The following is a 25841-nucleotide window of genomic DNA, read 5'->3' on the forward strand; positions in this document are numbered from 1 at the left end:
GTTTTGTGGATTAAGCTTTATCAGATGTTTGTGGAGATGTTTGTTTAAAAAATCAGATTTATTTTATAACTTTTCTTCAAGGAGGATTTGTATTTGTGTAGTCAGCATTCATAATTTTAAGGCAGCTTACTGGCATCTCACAGACACAGGAAAACTGGCATGAAGCAGCCCAGGGTGGGATATTGCTATGTTAGAGTGAAATGGGTCATAATTTGCATATGCCCATTTTTCAACATTAACTGTAAAGGCAGTTTTTAATAAGCTTAAATGTAAATGCTTAAAGTTAGGTGGGTCTCCTGCTTGTAGTGGTGTAGTTCAAGACACTTCTGTTTTTTAATGGAGTGAGCAACATTACACAGTCCTTAGTACAACCTAGTAATGACTGGTGTTCTTTGTATTACATGCCTGTACAATAGACAAGATATTCTTCAGATTTTGAGACATGCTAATGTCCTAAACTGTGACTGTTAAATTCTTTCAAATCAAGGCTTGATTCTGTGAAATTGCCCAGATGACTTAAATTATTTTATTTTGTGTGAACCTAAAATGCTAGAAAGTTTGGTAAACCTCATCCCATCTGGAACTGATTTAATCACATCTCTGCAAATGCTGATGCATTAATCAGTATTGGCCCCTAATTCTGGAAGGTGATTAAGGGTCCCATCCTTAACAAGTGGCTGAAAGGAGCCATTTTCTCTGTCCTCCCATTGATAAAATTCTGCTGCCTCCCTGCACAAGCACTTTTATGATAAGCTGCTTTATCTTTCTAAACAAACATCATTGCTGACAGAGATAGGTAACAGCAGTGCTGTATATTTAAATAGTAATAGAAATTATTTCAAATAAAGACTGCTAAGTCAGTTCAGGAGTTAGGTTATTACAGCTGTGGATATGCACAGTTAAAAATGATTGTGCTTGAGTATGCACTCAGATTTTCCCTGGAGGTTCTTTCTGAGCTGTAACAGTTGCTCCATCTCTGCACATAACCAATATTTGTTGTCTTGTACAGACTGAAATTTGAAGCACTGAGGTTAATTGTATACCCATTCATTTACCTTGAATGCTTATTTTAAATTACATGGGGTCTTACAAGCTAATACAGGAAAGCATTTAGTAACAATGAAAATTTTGGGATGTATGTGCTCTGTTGGGAGTGACACTTTTAGGTACATCACAGCCTAGCAGAATCCACAAACACAAACTTATGTGTCTGGTGTCCTTGTGCAATACAAAAGCAAAGGCAGGTGTCCCAAGTCTGCAATCCATGAGAGACATCCTCTTTAAATCACCTTCAAAGTTACTTCACAATCTTTTAAAACCTTACATTGAAATCTCATTTCATTCTTACAAGGATGATAGATTAAAATTTAAGTTTACTTCTAATGATCATAACTGATGAAAATTTAGACACATTTGAATATTGCAGATGGAGAACCTAAGACCAAAGCTGTCTTTCTGTTGGTTCTGTTGATCTGTTAACTGTTCAGATGCAGGGTGACTGTTCCTAACTGGAATGAAGTAACATGAAGTCATTAAGCCAGTAATGTAAGATCATATAACACTACATGTCAGACAGGCACTGCTCCTAACTTCATTCTGTCAGTATTAACAGCGTAATTCACTCCTCGTGCTGACAAAAAAACCCCACTTGCTCCAGATTAGCTGTTCCACATCACTGTGGGAACTATGGAAGACTGATTCAGGCAGTTATTTTGAATATAGTGTAGTGTGGGTTATATGGTAGTGATGGCTTTGTCATTTCCTGTCATTAGAGCTTGGTTAAATGTTTCCAAGTGACTCAAGAAGTATCAAATTCTACTTAAGCAAATGACAAGAAAAGCAACTGGTAATAAAAAAGGGAAAAGTAAATTATTTGGTTTTAATTCATGTGTGTAAACACGTTATATACTTGAAAAGGAACAGAGTGCCCTTACTTTGAGATTCAGAATAAATTTTTCTTTCTTTCAGTAGGCTCTCAAAAGAGCACTTTGAGTCATGCTTGCTAGTTTCTTTTGTTAAACTTGGCACTTCAGAGCTGTTGTTTCTAAAGAAAGCACTGCTGCAAGACATAAAAAACAGTCAAGAGACAGACCAGTGCTGAAGGGCAGGACAAGGCTCTTCTCCCACACCAGAGTTTATGCTCTGAGCAATACTCCTAAGTCTGGTGTCACAAAGCTTCTGTATCCCACCATGTGCTTAGCTCTTCTTTCCCATTCCCCATCATGAGAAATACTTTAGGGTTTTGTGGTGTAAGTTTAAAGCAGTTCCTGCCTGACAGCTGAAGTATAAATGTTTTCACAGCAGAAATTGTCCATTGCTATGATCTGTGTTATGACTGCAAGCAGCAGCTTCTGAGGATTTTTGTATGAACGTGGCACTGCACGTGGAGCTGCATGTTTGACATGGTTGAGCAATTCTTTTAATGGCTTCAATCTGCAGTAAGGAACAGACCTGAAAAGCTGGAAACAAAGTCATCTGCTCTTGTTGCTCTCAGGAATCACTGCTTAAGAGATTGCTTCTCCCAGAAATTCCTGCATACAGAGCTCAGGATCTATCCCCACTGTAGAGTCTGACCTAAAGTAAAATATGAAATCTTAATGCACAGCTTTACTGAAAACTTGGCTAACTGTCTAAGAAAATGTAAAACTTACCTATCCTTCAAATAACACCAGAATCTTTGGTTATTGAGTGATACCAACTTAGAGAATCCCTTGTAAAAGCTACTGTCTCAGAATGTGTATCTTCAACACCTGTACTATATGTAGGAATACACCAGGTTTGGGAAGATACATTTTGGTGAGAGGAAAAAAGAGTAGAGTGTATACAGGAATTTCTCTGAAGTTGTGAAGTAATGCATATTGGGATCACATCATATGTAATACCACCTCTACTGTGATAAAATCATTCTCATCTCAGTCAAGTCAGTCTTGTGAAACCAATAGTGTGAATGAGACAAATAGTTTCATCCTGCATATTTAAACAAAAGTACAAATTTCTGATCCTTTGTGATCGAGTCAAATCTTTTCTCATTAGGCATTTAACTTGACACTTAACCGAGACCCTGTGTAGTTGCTGGAGAGGAACATGTTCTAAGTACATCAAATTGTCAGCACAAAGACAACAGGCAGATTTTTAATAATAAGTTTAATTGTTTGACAAGAAAAATATTTTGACATCAATTTTTTAATTTGAATGTTTTCACAGCAAGCACATTACAAAAATGAAATCTGAAATAATTTGTCATCCTTTATATTTCATATGGCTAAGAATAAATAATTTTTCCAGGTGTTGACCTGCAATTAATTTCTACTTTAAATGCCTCAGTCACCAAGTTTTTAGAGTAATTGAAGGTTTGGGGTAGGCCAAGTTTAAACTTCTGATTTCAGACACAGTCTTTATGTAACTGTCAACTCATCTTTCAGTCCTGGGCAGTCTGCAGCACCCAACTCCTACAAATACACTGTTTGGAGTGGCTGCTTTGAATGCTTAAGTTGGTCAGTGTTTATTTTTCTAATACCTGTTAACACAACTTAATCTGTTTTATGTGTGGCAGGATCTCTAGCAGACAAACGTCTACAGTCAGTGGCTCTAATTCTTTGTGTGATTTCAGTAATGAATTTCTAAGTGTGCCTACTTGTAATCTCTTACTACGTTATCTGAAAGTTATTCCTTTAATGCTTTCTCCATTCATTCATCACTTTACTGCCTGCTTCACACCATGTTGCACAGTGGTTACAAAACAGTAAGTAACTTAATTTTTTAACACAGTAACTTCCAGATTTTTATTACTACTCAGATTATACTCAAATTAGGAAAATACATTTTTAAATGCTTGTATTCTTCTTTTATAGCATTTCAGAACAACTGTTTTAGAGAAGTTGCTAAATAAAAAATTGAAGAAACTCTTTCAAAGTGAAATAAAGGCTTCATTTTAAAGCTGGCAGTATGAAGATAAAATTTGTACTTGGGTGTCGAGGGGGCCTGAGAATACCAAGCTAACACCTCCCTTTAGAGAATGGAGACCCAAGGAATGGCAGAAGGAGGCATCAGCACACTACTTCTCTGTACCAGTATCTTGAGAAGCTGCTGGCAATTATAGTTTAAAGTGATGGCTGTGCAGGCACAATGCTGGAATACAGCCTTGTTGAGCCCTGCAGGCTCTCTGAACCTCTCCATTCAGTCCTAACACACAAAGAATATTCTCTGTTCACCTCTGCAATTCATAATGGGCCCTTGACATTACTAGTCCAACAAAGCCAAGAGGTTACCTCAGCCTAACGGGCAGAGAGATTCTGTCTCAGCAGTATGCACAAGCAATCCTTGTTCCTTTCTGAACAAAAATTTTGGGAGACCTATTTGTGATCCCAAATTTAAATTCTACCCTCAGAACGTACAATGATGCCCGTCAGAGTCGCTTGGCTGGTTCCATTCATGCTTATTCACTGAGGTGGCTGGGTGCCCATTCACATGGTACCAGAGTATTTTCACTGTGCTGAACTGCCAAGAAGAACAGGTTTAGAAGAATAATCTGCACAGTGTTCAAGCTCCTGCTCTTCTGAAGAAAGCTTTTTTCCAGCACTTTTTTAACACTACACATTTATTTAGTCTAAGAGCTTTTGACAAGTTACAATTCTGAAAAAACATTGCTAGAAGTAATAGACTGACCTAAGTCACATAAATGCTGCTTTCCCCTAACAGCACAAGTAATAACATCAGAGGTGTTTCAAAGAGACAATGTCCTTTTTGCCTGTCCTTTTTGTCAGATCCCCACCTTTATTTCGCAGGGCTTTTGTAAGCACCACAATCTGCTGAAAAAGTAACCTTCCACAATGCCTAAACAACAGGCTCCATCCCAAAAGGTACTGTGCAAACCCCCTTTCATATGGTAACAAAGAGCATGTCAAATACAGCTCCCAACAAATTCTGTGTCCACTCCACCACTGTGCAACCCGTTACAGATACTAGGACTGTATCTGAATGGATTTGTGGGCACATTAGTGGCAAGTATATCACAGCTGCAGCAACAGCAATGCTATCTGCACTGAGGCAGTGACAATAAAGATTTCCCTCCCAGTAGCACATTATTGAGCTTGGGAAAGGGTAAATCATTTACATTGCAGTCAAGCTGCTGCACAATTCTAAGTATAACCTGGCATGGTTAGTTTTTGCTTTTTTTTCCCATACCCACTCTGTCTCACTACAAGGGGGAGAAGAAACTCCTAACACTAATTGCCAGGTTATTATGTAAAAAGAAAACATGACCATTACAGCTCCCACCAATGGCTTGCTTGGACTTCCTCAGAAGTCACTATGGCTTTCCTAAAATTTAATGAGATTGCATTCACAAAGATGTGCTGTTACTTCTAAGCATACATGCTATCAGCCCATATACCAAAAGTTTTGTTCAAAAAAATGTAAATGGAACATTCCAAAAAGGTACAGTTGTAAGTGGAGGCACTGCAAATGTCTGTGTCATTGTAGAAAAGAGACCATCTCCAGATCAAGCAGGCTGTGACCTCACTGCACATGAAAAACTAGAAAGAAAATCTACAAGATCAACTTTGTTACAGATGAATATTTATTGACAGTTATTATTGGTCTCACAGAAAGTGTATGTAAGTACACATGGACAGTTTCCATACCATACTAACATACAATTTTCTACTTGCAAGGGACCTTGCTGAATACAATGTGTTACTTTATCCATAATCATTCCTATAGGCTTTTTCTTGGATACGTAACACCATTCTCCGAGCATAAAAATCCCTGTATTCCTCAGGTAGTTCTTCAAGTGTTTTCAAGGCTCTGTCCAAGATCTGTATAGCTCTAGAGGCTGCCATGGGATCTTTATTTCCATAAGTGTCAGTCTTATCATAGGACTCAGCAGGAAGATGCTTCCAAAAGACATTCAGTGCCACTCCAAATTCCTCAGAAAGTACATTATGGAACCACAAAGCTGTAGGAAGAACAGTGTCTAGAATAAAAATTACTGTCCATAACTTCCATGTGACTCCATGCAGGTGTCAGAATTGCCCAAACTAAATCTAGAAAAGCCTCAACTACTGTATTTTTATTGATTTATAAATATCCATATGAATATATTGCATTGTACCAAATTTGCAAAGTTTTTCAAGACACTTATGCTGATCCATAACTTTTCATAAAAGTAACAATTGCTGAAGTGTAGAGGTACTCAAATGTAAGCAAAGGATAAGCATGTGTAGGATGAAAGAAAGATACCTTCCCTCGCTCATCTCCACTCTAAATGCTGGTATCTATTTTCACTTAGTCCCTAACCTTGCACACACTGTCCAGGCTTTAATGTAAACCACCAGCATCAGCCAGGTCACTCAGGCAGGTTGCTAATCTTCTCATAATGAAGGCAGGAGGTTTTTCAGCTGAATCATCATGACATTGGTAAGGAAGCCAAGACATCTTTGTTTCTCGGAGTACATTTAAACAATCAGTTTAATATGGTATATTTAGGATATCTGAATTTCAAACTAAAAGTCTGAATGCTGTGTTTATTGTATCTTATTTGCCTGTAGGTGCTGAAGACATAGAAAAGTTTATTCTGAGAAATCAACATCAAGTTTCTTCCAGGTTAGGAAGAGGGGCTGCTTCTACCTTCTTCATAATAACCACATACATTCCTCAAAAAACATCTTTTTTTTTTTTTCAATGATATGCACTGCAGGATGCTAACAAAGCACCATTCTCTGGACTTAAAAACCCCTGTACTCTCCAGTCAGTCTTAAGAGAGCTGAGTGTGTCTCAAGTTTGACTCTGCTTACCCACTGGCAAAGACAAACAAGTATCTGGATTTCATAAACAGAAGGGATGCTGACAACAGCAGCAGTGTGACATACAACTATCTAACTGTAACCAAAAGTTTATTTAGGAAGAAACATAAAGGTAAGTTCAAAATAAAGTAACAAGTCCAAGGTTAAGAAACTATTAAAAAAATAACTTCCTAAAAACCTATTACCTTCTTGTTTACTGACTTGTTTATATTGCCCAGGTAATGTAAAAGTGACAGGGTAAGTCACATCTGCTGCAAGCTCATGATGAGTTAAAATAAAATTAGTAACAAGGAGGAGTAGTTCAATAGGAGTAATTCAAATGTCTTTCCCTGACTACCAGAATTCGTCATGTCAGCCCAGGAAGCAGCTTTCTTCCTGTGCAGAAAAATTATTAGAACTTGTCTTTCCATTCCCCAAAGATGATTATAAATCTTAAGAAGGTCCAATAACCAGCCATAATTCTCATCAGACCATGTGCCCCACAGTACTTAAGTGCCAGAGCTACAGAAGAACAGAAATGGTATTTCACTCAAATTGTGTTACTAAAAAACTCAGGTCACTGAAGTTATTTCAGATTTCAGAAGGTAAGTTTATAGTATTAGTCTATTAAGACACAAATTCAGGAACATAGAATGTACACTTGAGGGAAAGTAAGATTTGTAGGTAGATATAATAATACTGTTTTTCAGGTTAATTTTTGGAAGAAGTAAATGAGTTTTGCCAACATCTGTCAATACTCCTACTTATAACAGAGAAATGCTTTAGTAACCTCTTCCCATGTCCAGAAATTAAAAACAAGACTGTTTAATATCATGCCATGGTCAGGAACTATTTGCTACTTACCTGGAATAAATAACACATCTCCTGCTTCCAAAACACATTGATATCGCTCGGCTTTCACAAAAAGGGGATATTTCTCCAAGTCTGGGTTATCCACATCCAGCACCACTGATTTAGTACCTAGGAAAGTTTCAGTGAATAAATTTTCCCACTCTTTCAATAGTAACAAAGCATTATCATATTGCTGGAAATGGCAGTTCTTGAATCAACTTTAGCACTGGTTTATTTCTCAAAGCCAGGGAAATCTGATGGCACCCCTCATTTACTGAAGGTATGTTCTCTGTTGTCTGTATTTGTTCTGTAACTGCAACAGTATTATAACACCAAAAACCACTTTTCCTGACATTTAAAAAAGCATTTTGAACCCAGACAGAATATTTTACTCCTTCACTTAGGTGTTGAAAATAATCAGGCAAAGCTGCTGTTCTCTCTAGCTTTGACTAAAGCACACAAAATCAGAGTTAAAGGAACAAATTACTTCTTTTATACCAAGTCATCTGTTAGTGATTATTTTCTACAGTGCAACACTTGTGAGCTGAAAAGCTAAGATCACCAAACTCTGACATGCATACCTGATAAATATAAATATGGTGCATCTCGAGGACTGTACAAAACAACTCGTTTTTTCCCTGTGACTTGGATTAAGAAGTTGTCCATTACCTGGGATGAGCATAATAATAGAGATGTCAGCCAAAAGCTGAGTGGATAAATATATAGATTTCAACTGATCTAATTATTAAAAAAGAGAATTAATAAAACCTTCATGTTAAGAATTATCTTATAAATAAATTTATTCAGAACTCACTGCACAATGTTAGAAGATAATCTTATTTGGAATCTATTGCATTGTAGCCAGAAACCACTACAATCATTGCACAGTTGGCAGTGTATCATACAATTAGAATTTATCTTAATCTGGCCATTAGGGTGAAAAAAAAAGAAGGAAAGTAATGTTGAAGACAAAAATGTTGAAAGTTACTGTGTTTCAGATTTTCAACTGAAACTCAAAACAGTTAAAAAACAGGAAACAAAATAAAATATCATTTAATCTTAAAAATCTGGAATTAGACATAAACCCAGTTAAGATATTATGCCCAAGCAATGCAACATTTAAAATTCACCATGCCACTGAATGTGGTTCATTTTACTATTTTAAAATATGTGAAGTTTGTTACTATTCTCTAATCTTTGGCAGAGATCTGTACCTTATTATCTGAACTCTATAAAGCCATCTGAAACATTTTAGGCTAAACCCATGTATTACCTACATCATAATGTGTCCATAACTGTAATCCAGCTGAGCTGATGCGGAAAACACTAGAGAAAAACTGTTCCTTCTCAAAATACTCTGGAATATGAACATCTTCTGCTAAAATAGGAAACTGCTTCCTGATGTCTGCAATATCCTGAAACAGAAAGGCATAACTCTTAGAGAACCACCTATGCACATTTAAATGGGAGAGCATTTCACAATAATTTCCAGTCATATGAAATGGGGTTAAAACTTCTGCACTGGCAAACACCTGAAATCAGCAATGCTTTTCAGCATTGACTTGCTCAACACCATTAATAAGAACAGCCAGAGAGCTGCCCTTAACCATGGCTGCTAAGAATCACACTGAAGGAGCAAGAGATCAACATAAATCCTTTTCTGTTAGTTTGCAACAAAAGCTAAAGACAGAGAATTTAACAATGCACTCTTCAGTGATCAGCTTAGCTCCCATGCAACAGCAACTGTTTTAGACACATTGAAGTAGTCTGACCTAAATCCAGTCAGATTCACATACGATGTGACCGTAAGTAAGCTGTATGACAACAGGCTTTAAAAAATATTTCTAAACTGCAACTTTACAGTATTAGAACTGTAATCTCCAGTAACTTACCTTCCTAACATCTTCACCCACTGATCGCAAATAGTATTTTTCATCCTGAAGAGAACAAAAAAAAGATAATGGTTTGGGGTTTTTTAATAAGAATTACCAAAACACTTAAACAAAGAGCTTGTATTTTCTCATTTATGTAATGCAGAGTTTTATTAAAATATGGTACAAATAAAGGGCATCTACAAATTCAGCTACTTTGTTATACTGCCCTTTACTGATCCCCGCAGTTTACTTTGAGAAATATGAAAAAATAAGTTAACTGAAAGAAGAGTAAAGTGTGAGGAGAGAGGTGAACTACTTCAGGATTGCTGTTACTGAACAGACTCAAAGCAAATGCAGATTATTATTTAAGTTCTTCAGTATACCGATGCAGAAAACTATTTTGATTGGATTCAAATCACACAGCATTTTATGAAGCATAAAAGGTAAAAAGTATGTCTACATTCAAAACTATTTGCTTCCCAATCACAGTTATCTGAAAAATCCCTAGCTTGAACACCTATATGTAAAAATAACCACACATTTGCTACTCCCAAATTATGTTACAATATACCTGGATTTGTATTCTGACAGTCATAAAATTCTAAAATATCTTAATGACATTTTCTTGCAAAACACATAAATTATATGATTGTTACTCTAAAGCAAGATTTTGATTTCTCAATTTTATTCAGTAAATTTTTGCTCATGTATGCAGTTTTTGTTAAGAGAAATAGGATGACTGAAGTTAACCACAGTGTACACATACAAAAAACTTCTGACAAGAATTACTTCTCACATTTTTCCTTTGGCATCAAGCTACAAGAAGGTTAAATTAAAGATCAAATCTTTTACTGAAGTAAGACTTTAAATTACGAGTAATCACTTTCCCCTCCATATACCAGCAAAATAACCAACAGAATAAACTGTGACACTAAGGAAATTACCTCAGTAAGAAAGTACTCCTTGTGCTTGACTTCAGCTGCTCTTCGTACAAATACATCAAAAGGCAGAGTTCTGAAATAGAAATATTTGAATTTGTACCATGAATCAGTGTAACAACACACTGTCTAAACTCTATACTTATAATAACTCCCCTACCATATCAAGTATAATGGAAGATGCAATAGGCTGCTCTTGTATTCTTTTAACTTAACATAGTGACTAATCAGTGTTAGCAGCAAATGTTTGAACAGTTCTCCCAAGACAGAGACTCTGAAGTCAGTAGGAGTGTTACATATTTATCTACATAATGGGAGCTTTTCATACAGATTACAGACTTTGGTATCAGTTGATAGTTGAATGTCAAACCAAGCACAATCAGCAACAGGGCATGTATTCATGATTATGAATTCTGTGTTACATTCATGAAGCTCACCATCTCACACTAGGTGTCACTGGATAATGAATTATGGCATTTAAACATCACATTTCAGAGCAACTACCAAGTATCCAGGGTTAAGAAGAAACCATTCTCAAGCAAAATTTTTCTTGATCCTGTTATCTTTTTTACTAGAATATGAACCTGCATCTGACTACTTAATCCAATTCTCTAAACATTTTAGGCTTGTTTGGAATAGGCAAATACAAAACCCACTGAAGTCAATGGAAAACCAAACAAAACCCAATGCTCTGACTTCAGCCAAACTGTTCTATCATTTCCACTTACACTTGCTGCTGAAGAAAGTGAGAGCACAGCTCTACTACAGCTTGAACTGAGGCATTCTGGTGCTACCACAGCTCTGCCCTTGCTATCTGCCCTAATCACCCCATCTCCCCCCTTACAGTAGCACTGGCACTCATCTGACCTCTCCATGAACCTGCTTACAAAAGCTAAAACAGCAGAAAAACATTCAGATTTCTGCAGCATGTCACAAACCTGGCTGAATGAGTTCCAGAACCAACACAAAAACAGGGGTAGGACCATGAAACTTACAACAAAACTACACTACTACTAGTGTTCGTCAGTTTAAATTAATGGAACTGCATGTTAAGTCCTCAGAGTTTCTATTCTTTTGTTTCTACTTATTGTCCCTTCAGACTAGAATGAGGGGCTTGCTGTGGAAAAGGTCAAAGCTTCCTGAACTTCAAGTGATGTGTGTGAAAAATCCTGACACCTGCTATAACGAAACACCATCAGAGTGTCAAACTTGCTAAAACTGCTAAAACTAAGACTCCAGAACAACTGTTCCTGAACCCACAGCAAGAGTTACTAAAAAAACCCCAAAACAGAGCAGGGAAAATTATATATGGAGATAAGGCAAAGTTAGTCAAGTACAAGCTAATTTCAGAGATTCAAAAGTTCATTATGCAGTGAGCAGAATGCATCGTGATTGTAACTTGTGTCTGAATAACAGGCTCCACTCAGAGACTTGTTTACACCTACAGAATACACTGCCACCTGCTTAGAAGCTTCACAGACTGAGCACATCCTGTTCCCACTTGGGAAAAACAAAGGACTGCTAAAATAAAGGCATTTACCCTTGAAGGACAACACAATGACTGAGATTAAATGAACTCTGAAGAAATGTTCTGGCAGTTACATAAAAGAAGCTCCAGAGGAGATCAAGGTTTTTTTCTGGCCCACATCAAGATTAAAGAGCTGGTGAAATGTGTGGTACCCAGTGGTTTAAACATTCTGAAAGCTGCACATGCTAACTTTGAAAGTAGCTTGATTTTAATTAGTTACACCTTTCTGGAGTGGAATACCATGGCTGGCACACACACACCAGCAGTCAAAGGGGATCAGACACAGTGAGTCAGAAATTATCAGATTATTCAGTAACATTGAACATGTACTATATAACTAGAACAAAATACCAGGTCATTGACTGGAGATATCAAGGGTGTTTTGGTTTATTTTTAATTAACAGCTGCAAGAGCCAGCCTCAAACTTCCAACAAGAGTGCTCTAACAAAATACCTTTACAACACTTCTCCATGACATCACTTTTAAATTGCTGTTTGGCCCTTCATTTCACCCTCATTGTATTTACTCAGGGTGTAGAATTAATAGAAGAGGGAAAAATCTAGGACAACCCTTTGATACATAATGTAATGTTTTCACAAACTATCTTCCTATTCCCACCCTCAGCTTCAAACAGATGCACTGTATGTCTATAAGTTACAAGCACATGCCTTTAAAATACAAGAGGCCTTGAAGTGAAGTACCTATACACAAAGTTCTTACTGAGGAAATCCATCTGTGGCACTGCAGAAACGTGTATCTTTACTTCTTTAGATCCTTCAGCTTGGCTCAAGTATTCTGTTGTCCATTTGGTGGTGCAAGTGCCCAGTTCCAGTCCTGTCAGCACTACTGGCTTTCTCTAAGGGACAGTAACAACAACAAAAAAAAATTCAATGGTGAACGATCACAGAATCCAACAGAAAAAAACCAGAATGAATCTTTCAAATTACAATCTAAGCAAACCAGTCAGTTCAATGCCAGGACCCACTACACAAGGTCACAACTAATCTGTTCACAAGCAAGGTGAATCAAATGCTGACTATTGAAACAAAATACAGTAAATTATGGAATTGTTTCTCTATTAACTATGTATTCTTTCCTAGTCGGGTAAGGAAAGATATGGAGAGGCAAAGACAATTATAGCCCACACTTTGTGCTGGGGCCATGGAGGAATCCAGCCTCCAGGAACAGATTTAATCTTTCTAGCCGAGGCTTAACACTAAACATGTAAACGCCCACATAGTTAAGGTGCAGACTGTGAGCTGTGGAGATGATGTTATGTTCCCATGAGAAAAGCTCTTTCCGCCTATATGAAGGTTCCTGGCTGCTCATAACAACGAACAGGTTTGAACCAGCCCACACACAAAAAGCAGAAAGACACTTTTGCTTTTAACTGGGACCTCGGAGGGTGGGGGTAAGGGGGGGACGGGGGAAAATAAAGCAAGAGATAACAAAGCAACAAAACAAACGATCACACTTTTTAACCACTGCTAAAGGAAATGGACTCTCTTACAGAGATCACCGTCGGAACCTGCCAGCAGCTCAGACAGGATCTGCCTATAGAAGCTCCTTGCTCCTAAACTCCCATTCCCCTCCGTGGATCAGGGCACCTTTCCGGGAACACACACACCCAGACCCTGAAGTTTGCCTGGCCCAGCTGTGCCCGCTGAGGAGGGCTCCCCGGCCACCCCTGCCCTGCCCCGTGTCCCCGCTCAGAGCGCCCCGAACCCGCGGGTAGATGTCCCGCAGGAAGCGCTCCCGCGTCACCCCGTGCAGCCGCTCCACCGCCGCCGCCGCCCGCTCCCGCCGCTCCATGGCCGCGCGCCGCGCCCGCCGCGCCGCTTTCCCCGGAAAGCACAGCCCGCGCACAAGCGTTCCGGCCTCTCCCTCTGAGCCCGGGAGCCCGCGGATCACGAATTGTCAGGGGTGGAGGGATCTCTGGAGACCATCGTGTCCAACCCTGCCACGGCAGGGTCACCTGCAGCAGGTGACACAGGAACATGTCCAGGAGGGGCTGGAATGTCTCCAGAGAGGGAGATCCATGACTTCCCTGGGCAGTCTGTTCCAGTGCTTTGCCACCCTCAGTGTCAAGCAGCTCTTTCTTAAGCTGAGGTGGAACTTAGTGTGTTTTACTTTATGGCCATTACTCGTCGTCCTGTCACTGAGGGCCATTGAGAAGCGTCTGGCACCAACCATCCTCTCGGCACCCGCCTTTGAGGTATTTACATGCATTCATGAGATTCCCTCACAATCTCCTCCAGGCTGAACAGGCTCAGCTCCCGCAGTCTCTCCTCACGAAGAGAGATGCTCCAGGCTCTGAACCATCTTTGTGGCCGCGGCTGCACCCCCTCCAGCACTCCTTATCTCTCTTGTACGGAGAAGCCCAGAGCTGGACACCGTACCCCAGGCGCGGGCTCAGCAGGGCGGCAGAGGAGCCGCTGCCATCCCGGCGGTGACCGGGGCTCGAGCCCCTGACCCGGAGCCGCCCGCCGCCCGGACCCCCGTGCCCGCGCCGGCCGCAGCGGCGGCCGCAGCCGTGTTTCCGGGGAGCGGAGTCACGGCGGACAGGGCGGGGCCGGGCCGTCATGGCGCTGCGCTGCGCGGCTCCGGGCCGTGTCCGCTGGCTGGCGCGGGCGCTGGCGGGCTCTGCCCGGCTCCTGCCGCCGGCCGCAGCCGCACCGGGCCCCTGGGGCCCCGCCCTGACCCGTCCGCCCCAGCTCAGCGCTCGGTTCGCCAGCAGCGCCGGATCTGGGACCGAGGGCCCTCAGCGGCGTGTAATGGTAGTGAGGATCACCAGCCCCTTCGCCTGGCTCCGCACCCGCTTCTACTACCTGCTCATCCGCCTCTACTTCGACCAGGAATTCAGCATCGAGGAGTTCACGCGGGGAGCCAAGCAGGTGAGCGGGCCTGGGGCTTCGGGGCGCGGGGAGCGGCCGGCCTGAGGGGAAAGGTCCTGCTGACCCTCCCCGGGGGCCGCCGATGCTCGCGGTTACATTCATAGAATTATAGAGTGCGCTAGGGTGGAGAAGACTTCGGAGATAATCGCAAATTCACAGAACTGAGATAGGAATGGACCACAGTGGGTCGTCTGTTCCATCTTCTCTGCTCCAGCAAAGCCGTCCTGGAGCACATGGCACTGGACTGTGTCCGGATGGTCTGGAATATCTGCAGTGAGGGAGACTTCACAGCCTCTGGTCATTCTGTTCCAGTGTTTGGTCATGCTCACAGTAAATAAGTCCTTCTTTGTATTCAGGTGGAACTTCCTGTATCAGTTTCTGCCCATTGCCTCTTGTCCTGTTGCTTGGCACCACTGAACAGAACCTGGCCCGTACTCTTGGCACTCCCCCCCTTTAAATATTTATACGATGAGTTCCCTCTCAGCCATCCCTTGAGGCTGAACAACTCCAGTCCCCTAAGCTTTTCCTGTAGGAGAGGTGCGCCAGTCCCTCAATCCTTGCTGCTGGACCCACTCCAGGAGCTCCCTGTCTGTGTTGAACGATGAGTCCAACCTATGAGCAAACACCACTTTGTCAACCAGTTTCTGGCATCAGTGCTATGTCCAGTGTTTCCTTAAACACCTCCAGGGATGATGACTCCACCCGCTGCCTGGGCAGCTCATTTCAATGCTTGACAGCCCTTTCCATAAAGAAATTCCTCCTGATGTCCAGCCTGATGTTATTATGTGTGGAAATGATAGCACTAATGTGTTCCTGTGTGTGTCAAATACATTGAATTCCCCACTGCTGGCTCCAAGCATCACACTTTGAGGGAAACAACATGAGCAGAGCTGTACCTTTCTTCAGGAATTTCTTGTTTTCCCACATTCCACAATTAAAATGAACTGGTTAAGCCATCCCCCAAAGTAGCATGAATGAAGGTGCTTCCAAATGTTACAGGGATTTTAAGGAGAAGTGTGTCTCCTCTTAGCAGGTTTTCCTGAAATTATAAAGTTTAGACAAGCATATAGCTGGTGTATTTATTTATTTTTCCAAATTTATGTGCCCAGTAAGCTTTGTCAACAGAGTGTATCAAAGAGGTATCTCAAAGCTAGAGAGTTATCTGTTGGCAAACTTTTGATTATTATATTTACTTTTAACAAAAAAAAAGCAGTTCAAAACAATACATCAGAAGACAGAATGTTAAAATTATTAGAATCAATTCAAGAGAAAAAGAAAACCACAATTTACAACAAATAATTTGACATGTGTGAAGAAACACCTGTTTTTCCTTGGCCTGTTTTTTGGGGGTTTTGTTTTGATGTTTGTTTGTTTTTACTTGTTGTGGAGTCCCAAATACACTATCCTTCACAAGTGCACTACATGAATATGCAGAGGCATAATTGTATGTAAAAATACCTACGAAATAGAGGGGAAAAAGGAGAGTTGAACTTCCTGAAGTCTAGAGACTAAACCAGATTTCTAAAGAAAATTTGTAAATTGCAGCATTAGTTTTGACTGAAGCCAGAAGATTGGAAAAGAGGGCGGGTAAACAAAATATTTACAGGGAAAGACATAGACTGTTTAAATTATCAAAAAAAGTAAAACAACATATAAAATACAGCAAAGCTTTTTCTTTTTTTTTTTTTTAATTTTTGTAAACCATGAATTCACCTATTGGAAGCTTTGATGTTTTAAATAAGAGATTGAAAAGAAATCACATGGTTTTATCAGTTCATTAAATCACTCTTGTAATGCTGGAAGGAATTACATTTCAATGCTAATAACCTCTGCAAATATTCAAATCTTAAGTCATGGAATATTTGGGTAGCTTGTCATATACTTATGGATTTGTCTGAAAAATAAGCCAGCCCAGAGTTGCCTGTTCATGTTTGGTTTTTGTTTCTGTTTTATTTTGGTAGGCCTTTTCTGTTGTTTCAAAGCTGCTGTCTCAGCGTAAACTTGACCTGCTGGAAGAACTTGTATCAGCAGAGGTAAATGCTTTCCATCTATTATAGCAGTTGATTGTCTGTTATAAAGTAACATGGATGCATTCAGCCTGTCATTATCTACAAGTTTGGTTTAATTTGGGAAAAACAGCATAACGTGACATAGGGTGGTAAAATTTTGTCCTGCAGCTTTTTTATGTCTAATTTCAAGGCATGAAAGTTAATTCGAAGTTACTGTATTTGAAAAAAAATAAAATATATTTTAGCTGTTGAGCATAAGGACCAAATGCCAGAAAGATTGCTGTTGTACCAGGAAGGATGGAAAGGCAGCAGGCTCTGGATGGCAGGTGGAATTGTGTGTCTCTAGGTGTAGGCAGGTGGCTGAAGCTGACTCATTCTGTGCACCAGAATTTGTGTGAATAAAGAAACTGGTTTATGCTCATCCCTGCTGCACTGATATATTCCCACCCCCATCAGATCATACAGCTGATTACTGGTTGTGGCTGGAAGGCCTCGGGCTTGTGTCATGGTCTCAGGGATATCACTGACCTGATTAAACATCAGTGCTGTGTGTTCTATGTTCTTATGAATTTTCAATTGCTGAAGTTGTCTTGGCCTTCCCAGGGCATGGAGGTAGCAGATGCATCAGAGTCAAGTGGAGGAGACACTCCAGGTCTATGTCTGCCTTGTTACAGGATGTCAGCGTGGCCTGTCCTATTGCCACCCATGCCTTTGCAGCAAAAACTCTGGTGCTGTCCTAGTGCATCCCCTCAGAACAGTCTTGCCTCCTCTCTCTGAACAGAGATAGCAATAAAACGTGAGTTTGTTTCTTGCAGCTGTTTTGAAAGGGCATCTTCTCTGCTTCCTCTTGAAAGAACTTGCTCTGGTCACTGTAAATTTTTAAGGTTTACATTGATGCAGAGCCAAGAATTTAGTAGATGAGGCTGTGATCCCACACACCTTGTCATTTCTTTGGCCAGTGAATTTTGTACCTGCAAAATGTGCTAGAAACCACTGTCTTCTTTTGAAGATTGCCTCTGGTTCCATGTAACCTCTGCATTTGTTTGTTATTCAAAAACGGTAGATCAGGTTAGGGTAAAAAATGAGTATTAGTTAAAAATAAGTTCTGCAGTTTCCTCTTTCCTTGTGATTTGACTTTCTCATGTGTTTGAGGTGCTTCCTCTGTGCAGTTTTTGCTCCCTACCATTCTCCACCTAACACAGCTGTGTGGATCAGAGTACTCTTAGATTATATAGATGTGAGTGTTACAAGGACATTAATTAGCAGGAGAACAACTTTTCAGTCTGTTCTGATTTGAAAGTGTTTAAACTTTTTCAAAATGCAGTGTGGATCACGAAATGGCAAAGATAAACTCACTGGTAATGAAACTGATTTCCAAAGAAATTTGTGAAAGATAGCTAAAAGATACTGAATCAAAAGCTTAGGAGCCTGTATATAGTGAGAATTCAGTGGTGAGAAGGCAGAGTGTGGTTGTGGGAGCAAGCTTCACTGGGCTGTTCTGGGCTGACATGGCTGCTATTGCTGCTGCTGTTTTGACAGTACTTTATCTAAACATTTTTTGAGGCGCTTGGTTTTCATGTTTTGAGCAGTAAATGGACCTTCTTCAATGCTGTTGAATTAGGGTTTAGGAATGCCCAAACTTCCCAGTGCTTTTTCACTTTAGCTGTTACATGTGTTAGACAAGTATTTTAGCAATACAGCTCATTTTATTAACTGCAGTAGAAATAAATTGTTACTTAAATTTCCTAATGAAAAACTAAGTGACAGTTTTTCTGAATTTAGGTACTTCAGGTGCTGAAGGAAAAGATTTCTTTGCTCCCTGACAGCCACAGGGATGCTTTAGCAGCTGACATTGATGCAATCATGTACACAACAGAAGGAGATGTTCGCATTTACTATGATGATGATGGTATGTTTAGAATCCTAAAACATTTCAGCAATGAGCAGTCTTATTTCCTGGTTTTGCTACTAAACAGACATTTTCCATGCAGATGTGGTTTTGAGTGGTGTTTCTCATTCCTTGTTTCTCTGTTTATAATTCATCCATATAAAATTTCTTGATTTCCTTTTAAACCAGAGACAGAGATTATTATTAATACACCATGGTACTGTTTTGACTTCTGTTTGGGTTTTGCTTATTCCTCTTCTTTAGTACAGAATTTTATATTATTAGTCCTCAGCAATGTGAAACCACTCAAAAACAGTTATTCTAATATATGCTGGAAGTTGTTTGCTTCAACAATGAAAATGCATTCTGCAAGAAGAATAATAAAGACTGGATAATTAAATAGATTTTGCTGGTAGTCTTTCTGCAATGAAATACACTTTCTTCTAGGACTCCTCAATTGGTTTGGGTTTTTGTAAGCTAGTGATGAACTCAAGCAAGTTTTTTTTTGAGGTTGGATACCAGCATTGTATGCTCTTTTGAGACACAGAGGAGATGATATGTGCATCTAACCCTGAGTCTTCAGTTGAGCATTTCAAGCTGTCAGACCCAGTGAGCATTTTTCCTGGTTTGGAAAATAGGAATTTCTTTTTTCCCTTTTAGATTGCTTCTGTGTTTGAACTACTCTACATACATTTGTGGTATCTGTACCTAACTTTGAAATTTGTGGGAAACAACTTTTTTTTACGGTTTTATTATATACACTGTCACACCACACTCATGATAAAATGCATATTTTTTTACAGAGTGTATTTTTATTATTGCTCAACAGCATGAGTATGGCATAAAATAGCTTTATCACTCATTATTCTATCCTATATTCCTTATGGCTGAAGTCAGCTGTCTTTCCAAGGTCTCACTAGAATATATGCTAGGTAGCAAATAGGAGTATTTGACCAACGAGAAACATGAGATCTAACTTAAGTTCTGATTTGTTTCCAACAGGAAGAAAGTTTGTTAGCATCCTGATGTGCTTCTGGTATCTGAATGGTGCTAATCTACCTGACGAAGTACCAGGTGAAGCCAAAGTCTTCCAGATTGTGTTTGGAGATGAAAACAAAAAAGAAAAGAAACATCTTTTAACAGCAAACTATGAGTAAGCTTGCTTGTCCCTTTCTTTTCCCGTGTCCATGAGGGTACCTGTGGGGTAGGCAGTTCTGCAAGCATTCCCACTGTGTCACTGCAGAACCTGGTGTTTTTAATTTATCTTGATTCTAATTAAGGTAATTCTCATCCAGTTTTGATTTTAGGGCCAAATTTTTAAAATACCCCTAACGTTACTATGTTATTTCCTTGCTTCTGAGTTGGCATTAATGGGAACCCTTTCTCTATAAGGAAGAGCGGTATTTGGAGCACTGAATGAGGTTTGTGATCCTCAAAGCACATATTAGGAAGATGGATTTTCATAGGAATGCTTATAAATAATGTCTGTGTTGGTGTACTGATGTCAGAGCAGTGCAGAAAATATCTACATAGTTGGCAAAATGTATTGAAAATAAGATTCTCAGAAGCTGGGAGAAGTGAGGATTTTTGTGTGATAATTGCAGTATGATCAAGGATTTCTACACCCATATTTGAAATTGAAAATATGGAGTCTAGGTGATGAGGAGCTCTGAAAGGTAACACTCATGAGGAGACCAGTGCTTTTTGCCTGGATAGATTGTTGTGGATCAATCCCTCAGCTGAATTCATCATCTTCCTTGGTGTGGAGGCTTCTGAGGCTCCATTAACCTTGAAAGCTTTCCCTTAAAGCCTGAATATCTTCCCAATCCCACTTTGCAGGAGTGGATTTGCACATGATTGCAAACAATGACATTATACTTCTTTTGTCCATGACATGCAGGTTATTTGAGAACATGAGAATTCAGCTTGAAGCTCAGACTTGTCTTTAGATAGGGGAGATTCAGTACACTGCTAACTTGATTTTTGATGTAGTTCTGAAAATATATTTTTAAACTACCCTTCCGGAAAGATGAAGATTTTCAAATAAAGTATGGAGAACATGATTTCCCTTCATTACCATCCATTAAATGAAACCCTTTATTTACAGATTCAGATCTTCCATAAAGCTTTTCCCATATTCCTGCTGTGAAAACTGAATGTGTTCTTGATATCAGGGTCTTTACTGTTGCTGCTTGATCCTGTCTGTCGGATCTGAATCAAAACACTCTGAAGTCAGTGCATTTTGTTTCTTACTATAGAAATAATTTTTATCTGCCATTTTGGGGCATAAGCATTAAAGTTTAAGTAGCTTTTACAGCAATAAGTTTGAAATAAAATATTTCTTCATGATTTCTTGTCGTATTAGTAGCTCCTTAAGGTCAAATGAGTTTTAACAACTCTTCACTTACTTTCTCTTTCAGATTCCAAAGGGAGTTTACAGAAGGAGCAAAACCAGACTGGACTATTACACGGATTGAACATCCAAGGCTATTAGAATAAATGCCTTCTGCAGCCTTTTTATGTACCACTGTAATTGTTTTGATTTCACAAATACCAGGATTTTTGGGGTCTTTTTTCCCCTTCCTGCCCTTTCCTCCAAAAGTTGGATGAATTTTCTATGTAGGATTTCCGAAAATTTTTTCTGAAGTTTGCACCGTGCTGCAGTGTTACAGCAAAGCCTTTTCCCTGGAACACGCTGGTAGAAATGTAATTGGTTCCAGTGCTCATCCAAGGCATTTAGACAGCACAGTTTCATTCAGGCAGGTGTAATGGATATGTCAATTTCTTACATTCTGAGAAGAAATGGTACTATCTGAAAATAAACAACACTTAAATGACTGATGGCCCCTCTGAGTTACTTTCCTGTGTTTTTTTTTCCCCAGGGACTGTACAATATATAACTGAATAATATGCAAGATGAAATAGAGGTAGATGGACTTCTTAGCCTGTCTAGCCTCAGCAGTTCATTTTGAGGTAATCTTGTTTTTGAAATATATTTGAGGTTAAGAGAGAGCTGCTATTAGTATTTGCTGTAGGATTGGAGAAAGAAAAAGCTTTTAGCATTGCACTGGGAAAACAGATCAGAAAGATATATATGTTTTGGAAAATTAAAAAAACCCCAACATTTCTTTCAATTCAATAATATATAGGCAATTCCAAGTTTAAAGAATTATGGAAGAAAAAAGAGTTGAAAACATGAATTTAAAAGAGAACCTGACAGTGAAGTTAAATTAAGTTCTCTGTTTGAAATGTATGTTAAAGAAATTACCAAATCCTTACAATTAGGTGCTGCAACTGAACAATTTCCTAGTAATCACTTTATCTCTGGTTTCTGGAACATGAGAATCCTGGTGTAAGTAGCTGGAGGCTTTTCTGTGCAAATTAACAGGAGATCATAACAGGTTTCTTCATCCCCTATATCAAATATAAAGCTAACTTTCTACCAAGGCATATTGTAAACATTAGTGCAATGTTTTGAAAGTGTAAAGTGTAATTACTCTGATTCACAGTAATTATAATTGAAGGTATAAATTAAATTTTCCATAGTTCAGCTCTTTTGTTCCAATGACTTAATGAGAGGAACATCTGAAGCTTATCAACTAGTTGATAACACACTTTTGCTGCAAAAGATGTGATGGGAAATTCACATGCACTGTTTTATTCCTTTGAAGTTGTTTATGTCTGGTGGGTTGGAGCCAAAGGGTGCAGCAGTTCGATGTTCAGGGTTTTTTCCCTGCTTCTGATCTTCAATTAAAAAATTATCCTGGAGACTGCAAATCTCCAACAGACACAGAACTGCCCATGGATTTATTGCACCATAAATAAATCAGAAAGGCAATAAATTACTGAGCTTGCTGCATTGGAAAATGGCATTCTCCCACACTGAATAAAACTGGCGTAATTAAACTGGATTTATAGTCTAATACTGGCTTCAGAAGAAAAAAACAACACCCTACCTCAAAAAAAGCCTCACAAACCAGCCCCAAACCCAACTTGTAATGAACAAATGTGGAAGGTTTGACTCCTTTTACCTGCCATCCATAAATTCTCTGTCATAAATCTGATCACCATAGCAGTCAATCAGACTGAAGTGATAGCCACTGAAGGGCATTTGTCATTTTATGGCATCCACATTTTCTCTTGTGGAAATACTTTTCTTCTGTGTCATTTCTTTAATCAAAACAAGAACTTCAGGTTTCTATATTGCCATCTAAAGGAGCAGTAAGAAATTATTTCAGTTTCTTCAAGCTAGTCTCTGTGCTATTGAGGTTGCCTGAAATTCTTATAGCAAGAAGGATGAGTAAAGGGTTAATTTTACTTCATCTCAAAGATGGAGAGAATATTGTCTTGTAATTTGGGGATTTCCAGTGGTGCCACTCAAATACCTCACTCTGAAAGTCATAATGCTAACTTAAGTGTTATAGAATTTGAAAATAGAGCTAAAGGAAGTGTCTTATTAAAAACATCTTCCTGATTTGGGAATAATGGTGCTCAGCAGGTAACACTAGAACAGTGTGGGGATCTCTGTGTCATAGCATGCTATTGCATTTCCCTTGCTGATTAGTCTCAGACATCACTTTGGAAATGACAGTGTGTAAGGATATGGGTGTGCTTAATTTCCCTTCCATTTCCTTGCCTGGTGTCCACTTCTGTTGCCTAATGCTGGTGTGCAGCCAATAAATCCCCATCTAAAACCCCCATTTAAAATGTTGGCAGTTTTAACCTACAAATGTTTCCATTCAGACCCCATAATTCTTGAAAGCAGTGTTACCAGGTTTGGTAGTGATTTTGGGGGTAAAATTAATATCTCTGTTAGCAACACTAACATGTCTGATTTATTTTACACAGAGCAGTGGGGTGATGTGGTGTCTGGCAGATTCAAAGTACCACACTCTTCTCCCCTAGGCAACATCATGGTTCTTTAGGTCCATGTGGAGTTGGGAAGCCTTAATTTTTTATTTATTCATCCAAAACTCATATTGATCATATTTAGTAATTCCTGACAGCTGCCTGGCACAATTTCAATACATGTGCCTAAATCTTGAAAAGCACTAATTAAATCTGGCCAACAAACCTCCCATTAATTCACACACCCCACTCACCAGTAGATGGCCTTGGTCACAAAGCTATTGTGGCTGGGAAGTAACTGATATTAATGAGAATGTAAGTGGGGCAAAGGATAAAATTGTAGAAGCATTAAGTGCTATTTAAATAATTTAGATTTGTCTTATTAAAAAGTCTATATTTTTCCTGGCTTTCATTGCGAGTCTATGATAGTGTCTTGTGTTCTCTCTGCAGTGCCTGCCCATTTTAAAGTGGCAATATACTTGCATTCTTAATGTGGGAAAGATGTGCTGTACATGTGAATTCATGCAGGCACCTCTGTGTCTGACAGTAGCAAAGCTAATTTTTAATATTCACATTTTCAAATGTGTTTATCATGTTGATTGTGGTTCCTTTCCCTCCCGTCCCAGCACTGTCTGATTACTTCAAGGGACACATTCAACTTTCTCCAGTTTTTAAGGTGTGTTCAAGCTTGACCTTCTCCTCACTTCAGGTTATATTTAGTTAATTATTTTGAGAGCTTATGGCTGGAAATCTGTTCAGTAGTAAAAGATTGTTTATCTGACAGTAATATCCATATTACTCCTTCAAAACTTCACAGCTCCCCTGCTTTTTTTGTTTGTTGTGTGATTAAACTTGATTTCTGCCCCCTGTGCTTTATTGGCTGCAGGTGGGAGCTTTGAAATTCCTCACAGGCTGTAGTCACATGATGGCTCACAGCTTATAAGAGATGGGATACAAGCATGTGTAGTGCTTTTAGTTTCATTTCTCCCTGGTATGTGGGTGTGATAGCTAATTTCTAGGCACTGGACCACATGTAGACACAGGAAGAGGTATTTAGCTACTAAAAAAGCAAGTATTGCCTACACAGCTGTGCTTTTGTTCTTCTAAGGGAAAAGCAGCTGGGGGCAAAAGTTGTTGCACCGTGAGTACTGACCACCCTAAGTCATACAAGTTACCCTCCTTATCTTTTACCTTCATTTTCCATTACTGGTGTGCTAGCCTTTTGGATTTTTGTAGTATTGCCATAGGATAGAGTTTGGGTAAGTCACTGTGAACTTGTGCAGCACTGTTGAAAACACCCCCTTAATCACAATGCTTCTCATATGTATATTTTGTTTGATTTCAGTGCTTTTCGTAATATAAAGTTCTCCTATTGGAGTTGTTCAGGGGAAACTGCTCTGCATTTTAATGGGAGCAGACTGCAACTTCTTTGCTGCCTTTGAAGTTACTCCATCAGAAATAGAGGGAAGCTAAAGTTAGACATGCTGTATTTTCTTGTGTGCCATTTCATCCCTCCTCTGCTGTCACAGAACAAGGCTTTTAATAGTGATCTTGGTACCGTAGTGCCAAGAGGCACTATAAGGGAAAGGAGGATAGCAAAGAGAAGTGCAGAGGAGGTGTCATTTCACCAGATATGCAGCCCTTTGCCTTAAGGACATGGGGTGTTTGGAAACAAGTGGTGCCTTGAATATTCCTCTAAATTGTATTTTGCAGTTGACAGTAACCTTTTGTATAAAAAGCTCTGCTTGGGTACGGGGACAAAGTCTGACTTTTCAAGATTAGAGCTAAGGTCCCACCTTAAGTTTGCAGAGATTTCCTAGTCTGACTGGCGTTGTGGGAGAGACTACCCAGGTAAAGGTGGGGTACATCAGAGCAACTACAGGCTATTTTTTCCTTTGGCTAGTTAGCAGCTGGCATACCCCTAGAAATTGGAATGAAAAAGGAGAGGGGCAGGGAAAATGTGTTGGTAATTCATCTCTTCTGAACTTTCTGGAACTAGTTGGCAGGTGCAGCAGCTATAAGATCAGTGCCATTTGCCAAGTCTGGAAGAGAAAGTTTCAATGGTGCAATTGGATTGAGGGGGTGCCTTGTTCCAGCCTGTGGAGCTGTCCCAGCATTGGGTTCTGTGCTCACTTATGGTGTTAATGCTGTTTGATGACCTTCATCTGCTCATCAGCATTACAGCCAGACAAGGTCATTACTTGTAATGTTGGTTTTTTGGATTGTGT

At 39.5% G+C, this 25841-nt stretch overlaps 2 protein-coding genes across 3 annotated transcripts; one reads left to right on the forward strand and one right to left on the reverse strand.

The window, feature by feature from the left end:
• Nucleotides 1-5560: 5560 nt before the first annotated feature.
• On the reverse strand, nucleotides 5561-13814 carry TYW5 (tRNA-yW synthesizing protein 5). Of its 2 annotated transcripts, none has more exons than XM_056496921.1 (8): nucleotides 13739-13814; nucleotides 12676-12830; nucleotides 10453-10522; nucleotides 9527-9571; nucleotides 8912-9049; nucleotides 8216-8303; nucleotides 7647-7763; nucleotides 5561-5956 (listed from the first exon to the last, which is right to left on the reverse strand). In XM_056496921.1, exons 1-8 carry the CDS (start codon nucleotides 13784-13786, stop codon nucleotides 5700-5702), a joined length of 918 nt encoding a protein of 305 aa, XP_056352896.1. In that variant the 5' UTR covers nucleotides 13787-13814; the 3' UTR covers nucleotides 5561-5699. The 2 variants fall into 2 exon arrangements, with proteins under 2 accessions (XP_056352896.1, XP_056352895.1); XM_056496920.1 differs by having other exon boundaries at nucleotides 13700-13814.
• Nucleotides 13815-14528: 714 nt separating this feature from the next.
• Nucleotides 14529-21603, forward strand: MAIP1 (matrix AAA peptidase interacting protein 1). Its single transcript, XM_056496936.1, has 5 exons — nucleotides 14529-14868; nucleotides 16830-16901; nucleotides 18660-18786; nucleotides 19768-19918; nucleotides 21186-21603. Exons 1-5 carry the CDS (start codon nucleotides 14557-14559, stop codon nucleotides 21262-21264), a joined length of 741 nt encoding a protein of 246 aa, XP_056352911.1. The 5' UTR covers nucleotides 14529-14556; the 3' UTR covers nucleotides 21265-21603.
• The last annotated feature ends 4238 nt before the right edge of the window (nucleotides 21604-25841 follow it).

This window comes from Oenanthe melanoleuca, chromosome 7 (assembly GCF_029582105.1).
Source record: "Oenanthe melanoleuca isolate GR-GAL-2019-014 chromosome 7, OMel1.0, whole genome shotgun sequence".
In the NCBI taxonomy this organism is placed as follows: Eukaryota; Metazoa; Chordata; class Aves; order Passeriformes; family Muscicapidae; genus Oenanthe; species Oenanthe melanoleuca.

Bases quoted from the DNA above. Each gene is read 5' to 3' on its own strand.
- TYW5 (XM_056496920.1), bottom strand. From the start codon at position 13,786: ATGGAGCGGCGGGAGCGGGCGGCGGCGGCGGTGGAGCGGCTGCACGGG. The intron at 9,050-9,526 runs GTAAGTTACTGG...TTTCTGTTTCAG, and splicing joins TGGGTGAAGATGTTAGGAAG to GATATTGCAGACATCAGGAA. The intron at 5,957-7,646 runs GTAAGTAGCAAA...TTCTTCCTACAG, and splicing joins AGATGTGTTATTTATTCCAG to CTTTGTGGTTCCATAATGTA.
- MAIP1 (XM_056496936.1), top strand. From the start codon at position 14,557: ATGGCGCTGCGCTGCGCGGCTCCGGGCCGTGTCCGCTGGCTGGCGCGG. The intron at 18,787-19,767 runs GTATGTTTAGAA...TGTTTCCAACAG, and splicing joins CATTTACTATGATGATGATG to GAAGAAAGTTTGTTAGCATC. The intron at 19,919-21,185 runs GTAAGCTTGCTT...TTTCTCTTTCAG, and splicing joins CTTTTAACAGCAAACTATGA to ATTCCAAAGGGAGTTTACAG.